At 43.2% G+C, this 15,283-nt stretch overlaps 3 protein-coding genes across 3 annotated transcripts in view; 1 reads left to right on the top strand and 2 right to left on the bottom strand.

The window, feature by feature from the left end:
- The window catches only part of LOC122783158 (fibronectin type III domain-containing protein 5-like), an 84,378-nt gene that overhangs the window by 14,990 nt on the left and 54,105 nt on the right, over positions 1-15,283 (top strand). The window lies entirely within an intron of this gene.
- On the bottom strand, positions 2,499-8,954 carry bsdc1 (BSD domain containing 1). The gene is made up of 11 exons (XM_044047134.1): positions 8,750-8,954; positions 8,111-8,165; positions 7,304-7,420; positions 7,048-7,215; positions 6,792-6,846; positions 6,438-6,553; positions 6,249-6,317; positions 5,671-5,755; positions 5,090-5,578; positions 4,391-4,494; positions 2,499-4,303 (listed from the first exon to the last, which is right to left on the bottom strand). Exons 1-11 carry the CDS (start codon positions 8,758-8,760, stop codon positions 4,274-4,276), a joined length of 1,299 nt encoding a protein of 432 aa, XP_043903069.1. The 5' UTR covers positions 8,761-8,954; the 3' UTR covers positions 2,499-4,273.
- Positions 12,239-13,535, bottom strand: olig4 (oligodendrocyte transcription factor 4). The gene has a single exon (XM_044047135.1). The coding sequence runs from the start codon at positions 13,317-13,319 to the stop codon at positions 12,531-12,533; it is 789 nt and encodes a 262-aa protein (XP_043903070.1). The 5' UTR covers positions 13,320-13,535; the 3' UTR covers positions 12,239-12,530.

The following is a 15,283-nucleotide window of genomic DNA, read 5'->3' as shown; positions in this document are numbered from 1 at the left end:
ATCGTGCGTCTGTGTGGACCAGAGCTGGAAAGAAAGTGAAAAAAAAAAGATGGAGAAAGCGTTTGTTCAAGGATGGATTACAAGAGGAAGGGGTGCAGGGGGGGGAGGAGGGGGAGGAGGAGGAGGGAGAGGGAGGGGTGGTGATTTAGCAGAGATCCTCAGGAGGGACATATTTCTCTCCACAGCCTGATTGTCGTCCTCCCTCCTCATTGTCTGTGAAATGATCTGTACATGACACTGGTGAAAGCTGGTGGAAATGTGAAGCACACGCACACGCACACGCACACACGTGTAGTGCCAGGCTGAGGGAGCGCTCGGCTTCGACAGGAAATTCCTTTACAACCTTTCTGCTGACTCAGGCCTCCGAGTGGGAACAGAGTGAGGATGAATGTAACGTATATGGTGTCTGTGTCCGTGCAGTCAGGGCAGCATGTGTGGAAGACATTAGCGTGAGAGGGTGAGAGGGTGAGAGGGTGCTGTGGGTTTTTTTTTATTAAAGGTATGCACACAGTTCAGTGCGGTGAAGGCACATGAGATCATTCTGTGTCACTGTGTCATTACAGCTGCAGAAACACGGCCTTTGTGTTTAGAGTCATACTTTTTTATTGAATACTCACAAGAGAGGAAGCTTTTGTAACTTCCGGCGTTCATCTTTCCTTTGGTCTGACGCTGTGTTAGTCCTGACATCGTATACGACTGCAACTAACAGTTGTTTTATCGATTTATTGATATACAGTATCTGTCGGTTATTTTCATGATTGACTGATCGGCTGTTTCATTTACAAAGTGCAGAAAAATGCACAACATAAACATTTTTGTCCATAAATCAAAGAAATGCAGTTTACTGTCATAGAGGAGATCGTTTTGATTGACTACTCTGGCAAAGGATCAATCATTGGTATACTTACTGCATATATAAGGCAATACACGGACTACTGCCGACCTACATTTGCACCTTAATTACACAGAGAAGTGCTGATCCTTGGGGTAAAAGGGCTTTTGTCCATTCTGCACCTTCTGCGTGGAATATGTTGCAGGGGCCACACGGCTGGTGCAGCGGTTAGAAGACCCGGGGTCGCGACCCAGGTGGAACAAGGGCCTTTCTGCATGGAGTTTGCATGTTTTCTCCGGGTTCTCCGGCTTCCTCTGACAATCCAAAAACATGCAATATGGGGATTAGGTCAACTGGACACTCTAAATGGACCATAGTGGCAAACTGTGCAGGATGTACCCACAGCTCCCCCCACGACCCTCCTGTGGAGGATAAAGCGGTAGGAGATAGATGGATGGATGTTGCAGAAAGACTGGAAACTAAGAGTTTCTTGATCTCCTGGTTAAATAAAGGTTAAATTAAAAATTAAAAACATAAAAGAACATATTCAAATCCAAGAATCATCTGGAATCTCAGAAATTATAACTGTGTATATTTAAACAACTTGTGGTCATACATCGCAGTAACCACACGTGGCGTCGCCATGACTCCCGTTCACGACCACGCCCTCGCCGTGTGCAGCAGGCAGCGGCCATCTTTACTTTGTTGTGTGTGGCACAGGTGTTCCTGCACTGTGACCTACATTAGACCCAGCTGATGCCACCACAAAGACCCCGTCTGCATTTTCACTGACTCTTCCCTTCATTCGTCAGATTAACGGCAAACCAAGAGAGATTCTGTGAGTTTAAAAACATCTTAGAACTCTGGAGAAATCCGTTTATTCACGTGTTAATGTCTGGTGATGAGCAGACACACGTGGCCTCTGTCTGTGAGATGGATGCTGCAGCTGAAAGAAAAGGAGTGGCAGCTTTTGATGGGCGGTGCCTAAGTAGAGCTACAGCGCCATCATGTGATATTTTTACTGTACTGCAGGCCACAAAAAAAAAAAGAACAAAAAATGAATCTTGGGACACATAAAGATTGGAATTTTTTAAAGCCTCAGTGACCAGTGTGGTTGTTACCAGCATTTTGGAGGAATGTGTTGAAAACTCAGATATTTCCGTGTGAGGGTTTGAGAACTTTGCTCGGTAAGGAAACTATAGACTGTTTGAATTCTAACTGTATTTTGACTTCACGTTAAAATCGGAAACATATGGTTCATAATGTTATCTTTATCCATACTTGGGAGTTTCTTGCTGTATAATTCTGTACAGGGGCACAAACGGCAATAAACCAACTTTAAGTAGTTTTGGGAAACAAATTCTTTGAGGTTTTTATTTTAATTTCAACATAAAAAAAAATGTGTTTCTACACAGTAGCCAAACATTGTGGAAGCGGAGTGCACATTAGGTGGTGGTATGAGCAAACACTTTAGGTATGAGCGGTGATTTCCTGTGCGTCGCTCACACTGTAATTGAAGAAACTCAGTGCGCCGCTAATTATAATGCTTGTGTCGCCAATGTCTGCTTCCAACACACCACACTGGGGTTGTTTTTTTGTTTTGTTTTTGCCACGAATCCTTTAATGATGATCATTTGAAAAATAGAGTGAAATACTTTGACTTTAAAAAGAAAAAAACAAACAAAAAAACAGAACTTTAACAGCTTGGAAAACAGATGTGTGTCAAACAGCTTTGATTAGTCCAGAGTGTGGATATGACAGGAAATACACAGCAGAGAAGAACAGACATGCAACACAAGCAAATGTCTTTATCGGAAACAAAAAACATAGAACTCAACGGTAACTATCTGCACAAGGTTTGCATCATGTTATTGCACAGACATGCAATCCAAAGCACATAATACAATAATTAAGCATTTAGTTTTAGTATAAATATTACACTTCTAGGCTCTTGGCTTTTTTTTCTCAGCTACATTACAAATGAGGGAACGGGAAATTAGAAAAGCATGGAGCATGCTCACGTCGCTATTTTGTCTATTTGGCACGCAGCCCGCCGAACTCTGTCATTTCAAAACAGGAGCCAAGAGAGAAACTAAAAAAAACAAACAAAGCATTACAGATTTGTCATTTTCTCCTATTTGTGTAAATAACCCTCAATCCCAAGTCCAGAGTTCATTTTTACGTCACGATCCGTTTCAATTTGCTTTAACGGGTCAAACAGAACTTCTCTCTCAATAACTAGTGATAACTGATGAATGGATGAATTCCCTCTTACCCGAATAAGAACTTAAAGTGACGGAGAGGAACACGTAGCCTTCAGTCGATCACAGTGTGACAGAGAGAGGGGAAAAGAACAGATGATGGTTGTGTTTTTTTTGGCGACCGACTTACAACACAAATATTTGGACAACATGACCACACGCCTGTGTGTTATCTCTAGTGTTAGGAGTGAATCAAAAACAAGTCGCTCTCTGTGAATGAAGGCCAAAGTGTTTCCTTTTTGATTTTGAAAAAAATTCCCTTGCATATTAGAGACAAAAAAGAAAGCTGATTCAAATCAAAAACCACTTGCTTAGAAAAAGTGAGAAGCAGCATTAGAGTTTATGGCTATTGTGCAGCCTACATTTAAATCATTACCCAACCTAAAAAATACTCTTTAAACACAGGACTGTGCAAATGTCTTAGGGCTGTTTTAATGACCATAAAGTCAAATTGTGTATTAATCACTGTATTGGATCACATCCAGAAACATGTATACACTTCTAAAATAACAAACTGCTTCTCCAGGTTAGTGTGTCAAGTATTTACTGTGACCTAGCCTAACATTTGAAATATAACACCACCCTTGTGCAGCGACCAATTTGTGTTACTAGGTAAAACTTTAGCTCATCGACAGCTTGCTGTTATACACAAATGTACATACATTTCAGTCATATCGTTCCAATTCCAATGCCAGTGATTAAAGAATTTGACAGAAAAACAAACTACAAAGCCGATGGTGCCCTAAGACTTTTACACAGTACTGTCTATATCAGATGTATTTAATGGCAAAAAGAAAAGTGGGGAAAACAGCTCTTCCTCTGCTGCTATGGAACGTATCACATTCTGCCCTATCACTGCATTTCCTTAGGCTTGAAAGTCAGAATGATTACAACCTTGTCCATGACTTGTGTCATAGGCTCCAAGTTAGAAATTACTCCAAGAAATAGTCAACACCGGAAGGAGCAGTCTAATTCTTATTGCCCTGGTCTTCCTGTTGTGTTATCTCTCTCTCTCTCGTCAACAGGTTCACCATTATGGTCCAAACCCGTCAGAAAAAATCCCCTACTGACAATCATGACATGGCGACAGTGTGGACAAAGAGTTTAAAACACATTAAGCATGGTTCATCTGCCGAGAACTAGCTGTAATGGCGGGACAGAGTCGGTGTTGCAGTGGTTCTCAGTCCCAGTTCTCCCAGTCTTCATCCAGCTGTGGAAAAATATAATATACACATTTGTAAAATATTCCCAAATGTTCCCAAATTATTCCCCATGTGACACAAATGCTGACACTCACCTCTCCAGAGTTTTCTATTTTAGATAGCGCCATTTGGACTTCCTCCTCCGTCATGTCCAGGTCAAAGTCTTTCTCCCAGTCTTCGCTCACGTCAGTGCTCGACCCTGGAGGGAGGGGAAATCAATCAGGAACTCTCTGCGACGTTCACACACATACACACTCCTGCTTCTTTTAAGCTGATACGGTGGGAAATTAGATTGTCATATAAATCCCGTTAAAGCAGCAGCGCGTGACTTTAAATATAAATGAATGCCCATTGCGTTAAACCCATTGCCAATTAAGTTTAACATAACATAATGCTGATGGAGCCCATCATCCCCACATGACTCACTCTGTGCGACGCCCTCTCTCTCTGCCAGTTTTTGTTTTTTAAGTTCTATTCGACGCGTTTTACGTCACCAGTGACGGAGGCAAGCGAGACGACTACAAACCATCGTACTGGAAACAACAATAAGCGGCCATGAAAAGTTTCCACCTCATCCTCGTCTTGACACTCTACTATTCATGTAACTATCTTGAAAATACTCTTCTGGTCTTTGATTCATTGCTCTGCTCATTCTGTTGCACTCAGCACATAGGTCTCTCAATCACTACTGGTCTCTCCCTCGCTCGCTCTGGAGCTTTATGGTTTATTTTAATCCCAAACAATAACAAAAACATGATCACTGCCATTAGAAAAAAAAAGTGAAGTCACTGTACCTTTCTTGCCATTGTTAGATGGCGTAGACTTGCCGCTGTCAGAGTTGAGCTCAAACACTCTGAGGTCCTGTGGCCCGTCTTCTTTCGTCGCCTCTGGTTTGGAAGCTGCCTTCCTCACTGACGGGCCGTCGACAGGAACCTCCGGCTGGGTTACAGCCTGCACTTCAGCCTCAGGAGGTAAGTCACTCTTTTCAGGCTTCTGCTCTTCCTGCGTCGTTTCTACATCTACATCTTCCAAATGAGCTTCTGTCAGTTTGTCGGCCAGCTCCGTGGTACTGGGCTCCGGCCGCACTTCCACCTGCGTGGGCAGGCTCACGCTGTCGCTGCTCACCGAGAGCGTGGCGTCGCGCTCTTCACTCGGAGACAGGACGGGACTCAGCAGGGCCGGTGCTGTGGGAGTTGTCGAAGTCGTGAGAAACTGTGTCGAGGTGTTGTCCAGTGGAGGGGTGAAGTTGAACCGAGATGACGACGTGGTACCAAGGAAGTCATCTGAACGTAAAAGACAAAGAGTGTAAGTGAATGATTTCAAATTTCTCTTGGGTTTTTTTTCCTTCTACACACCGTGAGTGAGACTAACTTACCTTCCTCTTCCTCCTCCCAGCCAAGGGTTTCTGTGTGTGTAGGCTGTTCTGCTCTCTGCTTCAGTGCTAATCTCCTCGCCTCCTCCTAAAAGGCACAATCAGAGTGAACTTTTAATATTTTCAATAACAGAAAAAGAACTGCACTCTGTCTTTTGCATAATTTTGGTTAGCTATGTAATGAAATGGTTTCACATTTGCTCTCCTTGTTACGAAAACCCACACTTTCTCTATCACACATGTTTCATAGCCATTAACACACTGCCCACACTACAATAGTATTGCCTAAGTAAGATGATATAACTCATGTTTAATGCTTTCAAATGCACAGTAGACAAGTGGAGCCACTTACACTGATTTTTTAGGCTACAACAAATCAACATCTAGCAGGTTAAACTTGAGATACAACCATTTCTTTATGTTTGGGCAAAAATGTAATGACTCATGATTGTGCCCTTAAAATTACTAATGAAAAATAGCTCCACAACTGGTCAGCAGGTGGCACTAGAGACAATGTACTGAGCTGAGGGGATAAATAACACCTCAAGGTTAGTCAGCAGTTGATTACACAGCATGATTACCTGGTCCAACTGGAAAACTTTGTAGAAATACCGCTGCCAAAACTCTGAATGGGCTACAGCCGCTGGCACCTGCAGATGAAAAAGTACACAAGAACAAATCTATGAGTAATTATCTGGCTTGTTCATTTACAATAATATTCATGGACAAAATCAGTAAAAACAATGGATGACAAAAGCATCAGTGCATACCATTTTGGTGTAAAGGGCTCGTATAGAGGGACTGTTGACCAGAAGCTCAGAGATTTCTCCTTTCTTATCTTCCAAACTGAAGACGGTGAGCCAGTTGTCAAACTGCTCAAGTGGCCCTGGACAAAATTAACCTCTGATTAAAATACACCTTAAATACACAGACATGTGTAAACCAGTAAGTGTACAAATTTAAAATATTTGTAGCATTGAAGTCACACAATATGGATGAATAAAATGAAAAGGCAGCTTTTAAAGTCAGATAACACAAACTTAATGGGCCATAACAGCAGTAACAATGACCAAGTTAACTCAAAACCCAAGAATGGGGAACAGAATGTCAGAGTACTGTCTTACCATCAGGCTCATTGCAGTATGTAGCAGGATCAGCTTGCAAACTGTAGAGACGCGCCTGAAAGGAAAACAAATGCTTAGCTGTTGCTGCTTTTCATCAAAAAGCACATCCTGTGCTGACGTCCTTGGTCCTGCAACCTCTCACAACTACATCAGCCCTGAATCAACATGTTGTGATATAAGATTTTCCATTCACGTGTCTTTCACACCAGGAACACATCACTGTCACAAAAACTCTCAAGTCCATACTCAAGCTCACCTTGGAACTGTCGTAAACCTCCGTGGTTCCTGCTGGTGTTGCCACCAATGTGATGACATCACAGTCAATGGTTTTATCAGGGGGTGGTGCGAGTGTGTCTGTTATGACTCCCAAGAAACTAGAGAGGCTCTTCTTAACCTTTTCTGTGGCCTCTGAGGAGCCTTCCGCCTGAAAACAAACATTACTGTCAGTTCGTACGAAAGCAACACGTACTGGGAGATCACGATCAATGACCCAAGTGAGGGGTTCAACTTACGGCCAGTTTGTTTTTGACAGCCGTGGCTGTAGCCACAATGGAGCAGGCTGTGTCATGCTGCACCACAGTGGAGAACTCAGTCAGGTCACGCTTTATAAACTCTAAGGCCTCAGTTGACTGTGAGGAAGAGAGACATATAATCAGGATTACAGCGATTCAACGTCATCATCTTCATGAGAATATTTTTGGTTTGTTAAGGGCTAGGCAACATGACATTAAAGGCCGAAAAATAGAAACAGCTTTAACACAAGACAAAGGCAACCTCAAACTTCCTGCACTGTAGCTGAATGAGACAATAATATTATATGTTACAATAGAATTTTCTCTGATATCAATGTCACAAATATCCAGTATATCTTCATATAATGTTTATGCACTATACAAAATCACTTTGAGACACAACACATGAGTGCAATTCAATGTCTTGCCTCAGATTTATGAAATTTTACTGTGTTAAATGTCGATTTTTTGACGTTTTTGCCCACTGAATGCATTTTATATCATCTACCTTTTCTTTGTACCTCTGCAACACTGTACTGTGCCAGTTTTATATTGACAGAACCTTGTTGACACTTCTTTAGGCTGCAGCAGACCAGTATCTACCTAAATTACAACTCTTCCAAGTGACCACTGTGTCTTGTCTGCTTAAATCAGCTTCTTTAGAGAAAATGTATGCAAAAACAATGGCAGTGGTTGAAGCTGAAGGTACATTTCTCTCAAAAACATCAGCGGAGACATTATAAATGTAGGAGAGCTGTTAAAGATAAAGTAAGACGCATTGATTTCCACTATGCTGATGTGGATTACCTTGTCTTTGACGGCCTGGTAGCTCTGTTGAAGCCAGCCTCCCCACCAGCTTTCTCTGTGAGTACACACATTCAAACATTAGCTTCTACTCGCAGCACAGACGCCAGCGTAACGCACACAATAAACACCACAGCTGACTGGCGTTGTATATCGATCAAATATTACAAATTAGCCTGTCACCCCAGTGACACTGGAGCATTGCTGACTGCTAGCCGCTGTCTTTCTCAAGCTAGCGTCCACATACACGTATACTAGCATGCTAAACGAGGTAGCGACCGTCAGTTATCAGGGCAGTGAAACCAAAACAGGTCGTCAGTGAGACTTTTGTAAGGCTACACGTGAGCGTTTCATTCAAAAACAAAACACACATACGGCTCACTCGTTGTTATTGCGGAATTACAGCTGCAGCACAGCATGGCTACGGAGGCTAAGCTAACGCTAGCCAGGCTGTGTTTTGGTAAACAAACGCACTTCCTGGACTGAATCCGGAGGTTACACAACGCAACGCTGACTTTAAACGACAAAGCCGAATCCGATTAGACAAACAACACAACGCGCAGCACGACACGCGCGTGGCACCGGAGCTCTGTGATACATTATATTAGAAAACTTCAAATAAAACTGCGAGTTCACGCTCACCCTTCAGCCATCTTCAGTCGATGACATCATCAGTATTTACTGAACTCTAACCTCCCTGTGCATGGCTCTGAAAAAAAAACCACGTGGCAACATGACTTCCTTTCTGTGGTAAACTGGTTATAATCACCGTCACATGTGAAGAGAGAAGTGACGCGTTTATGGTCTAAATATTGGTTTCTTATCAGTTTCTAACCAGCAAATATTTGACAGACGCATCTATGGTGGCTGCGGAAGACCAAACAGGACGGCAACATCAAAGAGGTGCAGTGACTTTAATTAATTACGTCACAAGTCACTCAAACTTGTTGTTGTATGCCTTATTTACAGCAGATATACATGGAATAATAGGACAAACACATGTTTCATGAATAACATTAATTAGGGTTTCACTCTGCCAGGGTTGTGTATAAGAAAACAATTGTTATTTTAAAATTGTACGTTTCCCATATTTTTTGTATGTGTTCTAATAAGATTTATATTTATTCACACGTCTCTTGTAACAGCTGTTGAAGTCGTAACTTTCTTAGATAGATGGGGAGATGCCTTTTAGGAGTTAAAAAGGAAAACTTGTGGATCAGAGTTGTGTTTGGGGGCCACAGAAGACTATTGGAAATCATACTGGGCAGTGCTAATCATCAGAGAGATCATCATGTGTATGATAAATTCATTTAAACAAATTTGGTGCAGATATAATACATGTTATATCTTGATTTTAGTGTCGGTAGAGGTATGTGCTATCAGAGTGCTGTCTAGTCTCTATAAAAATAAAAACAACGAGAAAGCACCAGGAGTTAAGTGAATTAACCATCCATCCGTGCTGTTGCAGGACAGTGTTATTGCAGAGTGGCATCAAAACAAAGAGGGAAACGTGTAGATGTGATATCATGAGGGGCCAAGCAATTTAAACATATACAAGTGATCTTTTAATTAAAACTCTTCTAAGCAGTCTAATCTGTACATATAACTAAACTCGTGTATCCAGCCTCTCTTCTTCTTTTTGATCCATTATGCTGGTTAATTAGTGCTTAGTAATTCCAGCCAGAAACCCTCATGAGCCTCCTCCTCTCTGTTCATCTGTGGAACTACGCACATGTGAGCGTATCACATATGCGCGTGGAGCCCCAGCAGCAGCTGTGCTTCCTCCCTCATCAGTATTCTGGAGGACAAGGGGGCTGTGGGCTTTACCGAGCACAAAATGAAGAACAGGCAACAAGCCTCTGGAAGTGTCGATTCTCTTAATTGAGGTTCCCCTTTATCCAGACGTTGCACAATGCGTGCGTATGTCCTGCAATATGTCTCTTCTGTCCAGCCCTCCAATCCCCTTAATTGGCTCTTTCAGTCCCGTAATTACTGCTGTCAATGCAGTTTGTGCAGAGCCAAGTTGGGACAAGTACTCCTATATTGATCGGTAGCTGAAGCAGTTAACTTATCCATCTGTCTACATGCTCACGGCATGTTTTTGCATGCCATTTCATTCACAAAGCGGGAATGTGTGTTATCTTTTGCTGCATCCTTTGCATTGTTTTTTTCATGAGGGCCTCTGAGCTTGAATCAATAAACTTTTTCAAGTTTTAAATATCATAATCTTAATTATTTTAAGAGACAGAAGACTGTAGACCTGTCAAATGTGTCACACTCATCTCTAGTTTTCAGTTGATTTGAATTAAAAATTATATTTGAACGCACAGAACAATGAAGTAGTTGAAACCGACACCAGGTATCACATATGATGAAGTCACACATTAATGATTAAAGTCATGTGATAAATAAAAGAGTATTTTAGTTGGCAAGTGGTTACTAAAGCGTTTTTCAAAAGCCTTGTTTTGACGCTATCATTTCATATCTGAGTGCTGCCTTCACCGTTGCTGAAATGAGCCTTTTCTGTATTGTTGTGTTTAATCTTCAGAGTTAATTGTGCACAACATTGTGACTAAAACCAGAGCTGCCACTGCTGGTTAGCGTATGCTAAAGAGCACTGTGATGACAGCAGTGGCTGTCCATAATGGCACACAGAGGACCTGCCCATATTGTATGATTTAAGAAGCATATCCATTACACACCACAGTCATCACACCCACAAACGCACACACACACGCACCAGGCTGCTGATGCTGTATCGTGGGTTAACACCATCTGGTGCCGATCAGGAAACACCAGCTTTGCACAAGTCACTGTCTCTAATTATCTACCTAAAGCAAAAGGAGGCAGATCCCCACTAATCTCCACAATGTGTTCTGCTTCCCATTCCCACCTGTGCCCAAATAAAGCAGTGGCCTTGTGGGAGGACCCAGGGTCTCTGTGTCAGGGGACCGGGGACCAGGTGACGCTGCATCGCCAGTCCCCACGACAGAAGCTCCGCCGTTTGGTTTGGCTGGCAGCTGCCTCCCCCCACTGAGACATCCCACAGCTGACAATCCCCCCGTACTGACAGGGGCTCTTTACAGTGTCAATAGCCTCATATATTAGAGCTAACCGCCTTTGTGGTGAGTGAGGGTGTCAGGCCTTTTGGCCCGACAGCGCTTGTTACCATGATGAAATGTAGATTGAATGGAGAGGGTCTGTGTCTCAGGCACGAGAGCGTGGACCCCCCCAGCCTTTGTGTCCCACGCATGGCTATTGTTAAGACCTATTCAAGGCTTTCAGGAAAAGGAGGAGGGAGGGGAATAAGGGAGGTGGGTGAGAATGAATGTTACATCTCTTCATTTCTCCCCTGATTTCCAACTCATCTGTCAGCCGTGGGAGGATAAGCATGTATTTTACACGCTTGATTTGTTGCTAAGTGAAGGCCAGCCATTGTCTGCTTGTTTGACTAAATCATGTTCATGGTAATCAGTGTGTATAGTAGCTGCGTTTGTGTATAAGTGGTCAGCTGGAACTTCATTTTTTTTAACTATGCAACCAAATTTGCAACAACATTTCGAAATATGTGCCGCTGATATCGGAAATATTCATTAATAAGGAAAAAGGAATCTGGTGTGGTTTAACGGGAGCTTCTGTTCGAGTGTCCTCTGCTTTAAATTTGCCTTTTGTGTGCCTCTGTCCATGTTGTTATGAGACAGTGACAAATGTGTGGCATGGACCTAAGAACATGGCTATGTCTGCATCAGACAAAAGTGATGGGCCTTCCTGGCGCCTGTGTCGTCCTTTCATCTCCTACACCCTGTTGAGGTGAAGATGGATGGTCGCCTGGCTCAAGAGCGCCACATTCAACCTCTTTGCTGGTGTATTGTCTCGCCCTTCTGTCCCCTTTAATCTCAATAGGTTCATCTGTCCAACGCTGGTTAGCAACCAATGACACCCTTTCCTAATCATCCGTTTTTGTATGGCTCCCTTGTCTTTCTTAGCATCAATAAAAACCCCTTCTGTTTAGTTAAGTAGATGCTGCTGTGTGGTTCTTAAACAGCTGATGTGTGAGTACGTGTGTGTGTGAGTACATGTGTAAAAGACTCACATTCATGAAAATAACAAGGCAAACAAGAGTTGTTATTATTAAAAAAAGATTTAATTTAGGAAAATAGAAATCCTGCACAATTGGTTCCATTTCTGACATTTTTTTTCTCATCATCACAAATATCAGATAAATTAGAGTCTTTGCTCTTGTGATAAAATCCCATGTGCATTTACAATATTTCTATATAAACAACTGAAAATCGAGAGAAAATAGCAGCAGTTAACATGGCAGGAGGCAGGAGATATAGACAATATGTACAAAGGATGGCACAAGCCAATATTTCAGTTTGTTGAACACTTTTCTGTGAACTGCTTGGTAGAGGGACCCCCCTCACTTGTTCATAGTCAGGCTGTGCAATGTGGAGGTAGTTGTGGGCAAAGGCTGGCAGAGTGAGCAGGGGCAAGGCATGCCAGGGAAGTGCCTGTACGAGCTGGTCAAGTGGAGGGGGTCCTTCAGGAGGCCCTGCACTGGACCATGAAAGCCCAGGAAGCTGGCAGTAGGAGGGGAATGTGGCGCTGCGGCTGAAGCAGGAGAAGATGAGTGATGATGCTGCAGAGTGGAAGGCGTGCTGGCCACCAGGGAGTGCAGGGACTGGGCCAGTGGATGGAGAGGGAGATGGGCTGTTGTTGTAGGGTTGATTGAAGGGCGTGAGGCTGGGTGGGCAGCGCTGCGGCTCTGGACCGCAGCGCTGCCACCATAAACGTCACCCACCAGCTTCTTCATCTCCTCCAAAGAGCTGGACAGCATGAGGATGTAGTTGCGGGCCAACAGCAAGGTGGAGATTTTGGACAGCTTGCGGACGGATGGGCCATGAGCGTAGGGCATGACCTCTCTCAGGCCGTCCATCGCCTGGTTGAGATCGTGCATCCTTTTCCTCTCACGACTGTTGACTTTCAGCCTCAGGTCCTGCACCTCGTCCTTGCCGGGTTCAGACCTGCTCTTGGTCTTACCCTCGCCACTGCAGCGCCCCATCCTTCCGTGGCTGGTCTCGCTGTCTGCTCTGCTTTCATGGCAGTATGTCTGGAACATCTTGTTGGAGAAGAAGCTCCCAGCTGAGTCGTCCACCACCAGGTCTGGGGATGAAGAGCGGCTGCAGGTGGAGCCAGCGTCAGAATCCATCTTGGCTGAGCAGGACAAATAAAAAAAAATAAAAAAATGGGTCCAAAACTACAATTCTAAACACAGAGTTTGAGCTTGATGCTTCTCAGTTCTCAACTTTAAAGCTTTGCAAGTTCCCCTGTGTCACCGCAGTCCTGCTTGTCTTAGAGTTTGTGCTGTTTAATCTGATGATTAGTCTGTTCACAGGAGTGACTCTGTCCAAATTGTCACCCTCTAGGCCCACTGGGGTGTATTTATACTGCTGATGCAACAAAGGAACAATAAGCTGCATAATGAGACACTTAGAGCTGCAACCAATTGCAGAAGGGACCCACTTTCACCCCTTCTTACACCTCCTTCCTGCAGCCCCCACTTCACCTTCCCACACCCCTACACATTAACCAAATCGGGGGGGTGTTCACATGGTTAATCTGTTCATCCAGGAGTTAAACGGGACTGTGTTGAAGTTTTCTTTTCGACTGCTGTGCATGTTACAAACAAAATGTCACGATAAATGTTCAGTTTAGCAGAAATGACATTCAAAGTGAAAGCAAAAGTTAAAAAAACAGTGAAGTGTGACCCCCGGTTGTGTTGGAGAGTGAGGCAGACATGCCGTTTTTACTGCCCCACTGCATAATGCCAGATATATGATGCCTCCAAGGGCTTATTTACATATGGTATCCATGAGACAGTTTAGAGAAAGGTATGAAGCACAATATGAGGTTCTTGAACATGTAAAGAGTGGTGTTAATGGCAGACTAGGTACAATTCAACCAGGAGCTCGAGACAAAAGGGGTCAGATAAATTTGACTTGGCTCCCCAAACACTCTGTGAAATCACAACACTATCACTAGAAGGGGGTCCTTCACTTGGGGAGGAGGTAGTTAAAAAGATACTAAAGAGTGGGCATGCTATTGTCTTCCTAGAATTCAACTGGAAAGCTTCTCTCTCAGTTGTTTTTCCACATTTTCTTCTCTGTTGATATGAAATGGGGCTGTGCAGCAGAGCACCACTTATTTGTCTCATATATGGACATTTTTGCCTGCGGTATATAAATTCCTTCTTGTTTTGGTGTCCATCATGCGTCTGTCTGCTCAAGCTGACTTCTCGTCACCTCTTTCACTCTCTCTCTCTCTGTTGTGTTCAATGTCTGGATTTCTCAGCTCAGCTCTGGAATTTCCTGTCTCCTCTCTGCCAAGGAAAACCTCCAGTGAGGCAGCGTGAGAAGGGGCCAGAACATTGGAAACATAATGATGCTCTGCTCATGTGTTTCTGCAAAAGACATTTGCAGAAACCTGGAGCCTGGAGCACAATAAATGCATATACAAGGTTTTATTCATTTCAAATGTGAGACCCATTTGAAGAGACGTCACGGCTGGAAGGCGTTGTGTTCCATCGTCACTCAGCTCTTTCTGAGAAACTGTTTGCTTTTCTCATTTTGCTGCACAGTAGGACACCCTGGTTTATGTTTACCCAACACTACTTGACGTGTGTGGGCATCTTTGTTCCTCTTTAGTATTGTTGCAGAAATGGTTGTCTAAGTAAATTTGAACTGACCACTGACTTGTAGTTTATGTCCCACATTTCTGATTAGATACACTACAGGTTCTTTCCAGTGCATCAGCATTAAAGGTTTAATCGCTGATTGTTTTTGCCCTCCCCCGTGATGTCTGCGGCTGTTTCCAGTTCCTTTACCTATAGATGTTAACATCATTGTGACAAATCTCACAAATACTTCCTACAAAAATTGCTCTAATTGCTTATTTAACCTTCTGATGCTCAAAGTACCCAATTTTGAAATCCAGGATTTCTCCCACTAACGGAATACATTTGAGAAAATTCTCCTTCTCTTTGACAAGTGTAGTTTCAGTTGTCATATTTATTGTATCATATTTAAAAAATGTAATGATTTCATTATTAATTAGTGTAAGTTCTGTATGGACTTAGTTGACATCACTTCTTTTACCTGATTGTGGAAAGCTGAA

The sequence above is a fragment of the Solea senegalensis genome, linkage group LG16 (genome assembly GCF_019176455.1).
Source record: "Solea senegalensis isolate Sse05_10M linkage group LG16, IFAPA_SoseM_1, whole genome shotgun sequence".
Taxonomy (NCBI): Eukaryota; Metazoa; Chordata; class Actinopteri; order Pleuronectiformes; family Soleidae; genus Solea; species Solea senegalensis.
Note: the sequence above shows the minus strand (reverse complement) of the source record. Positions and strands in the feature narration are given on the sequence as shown.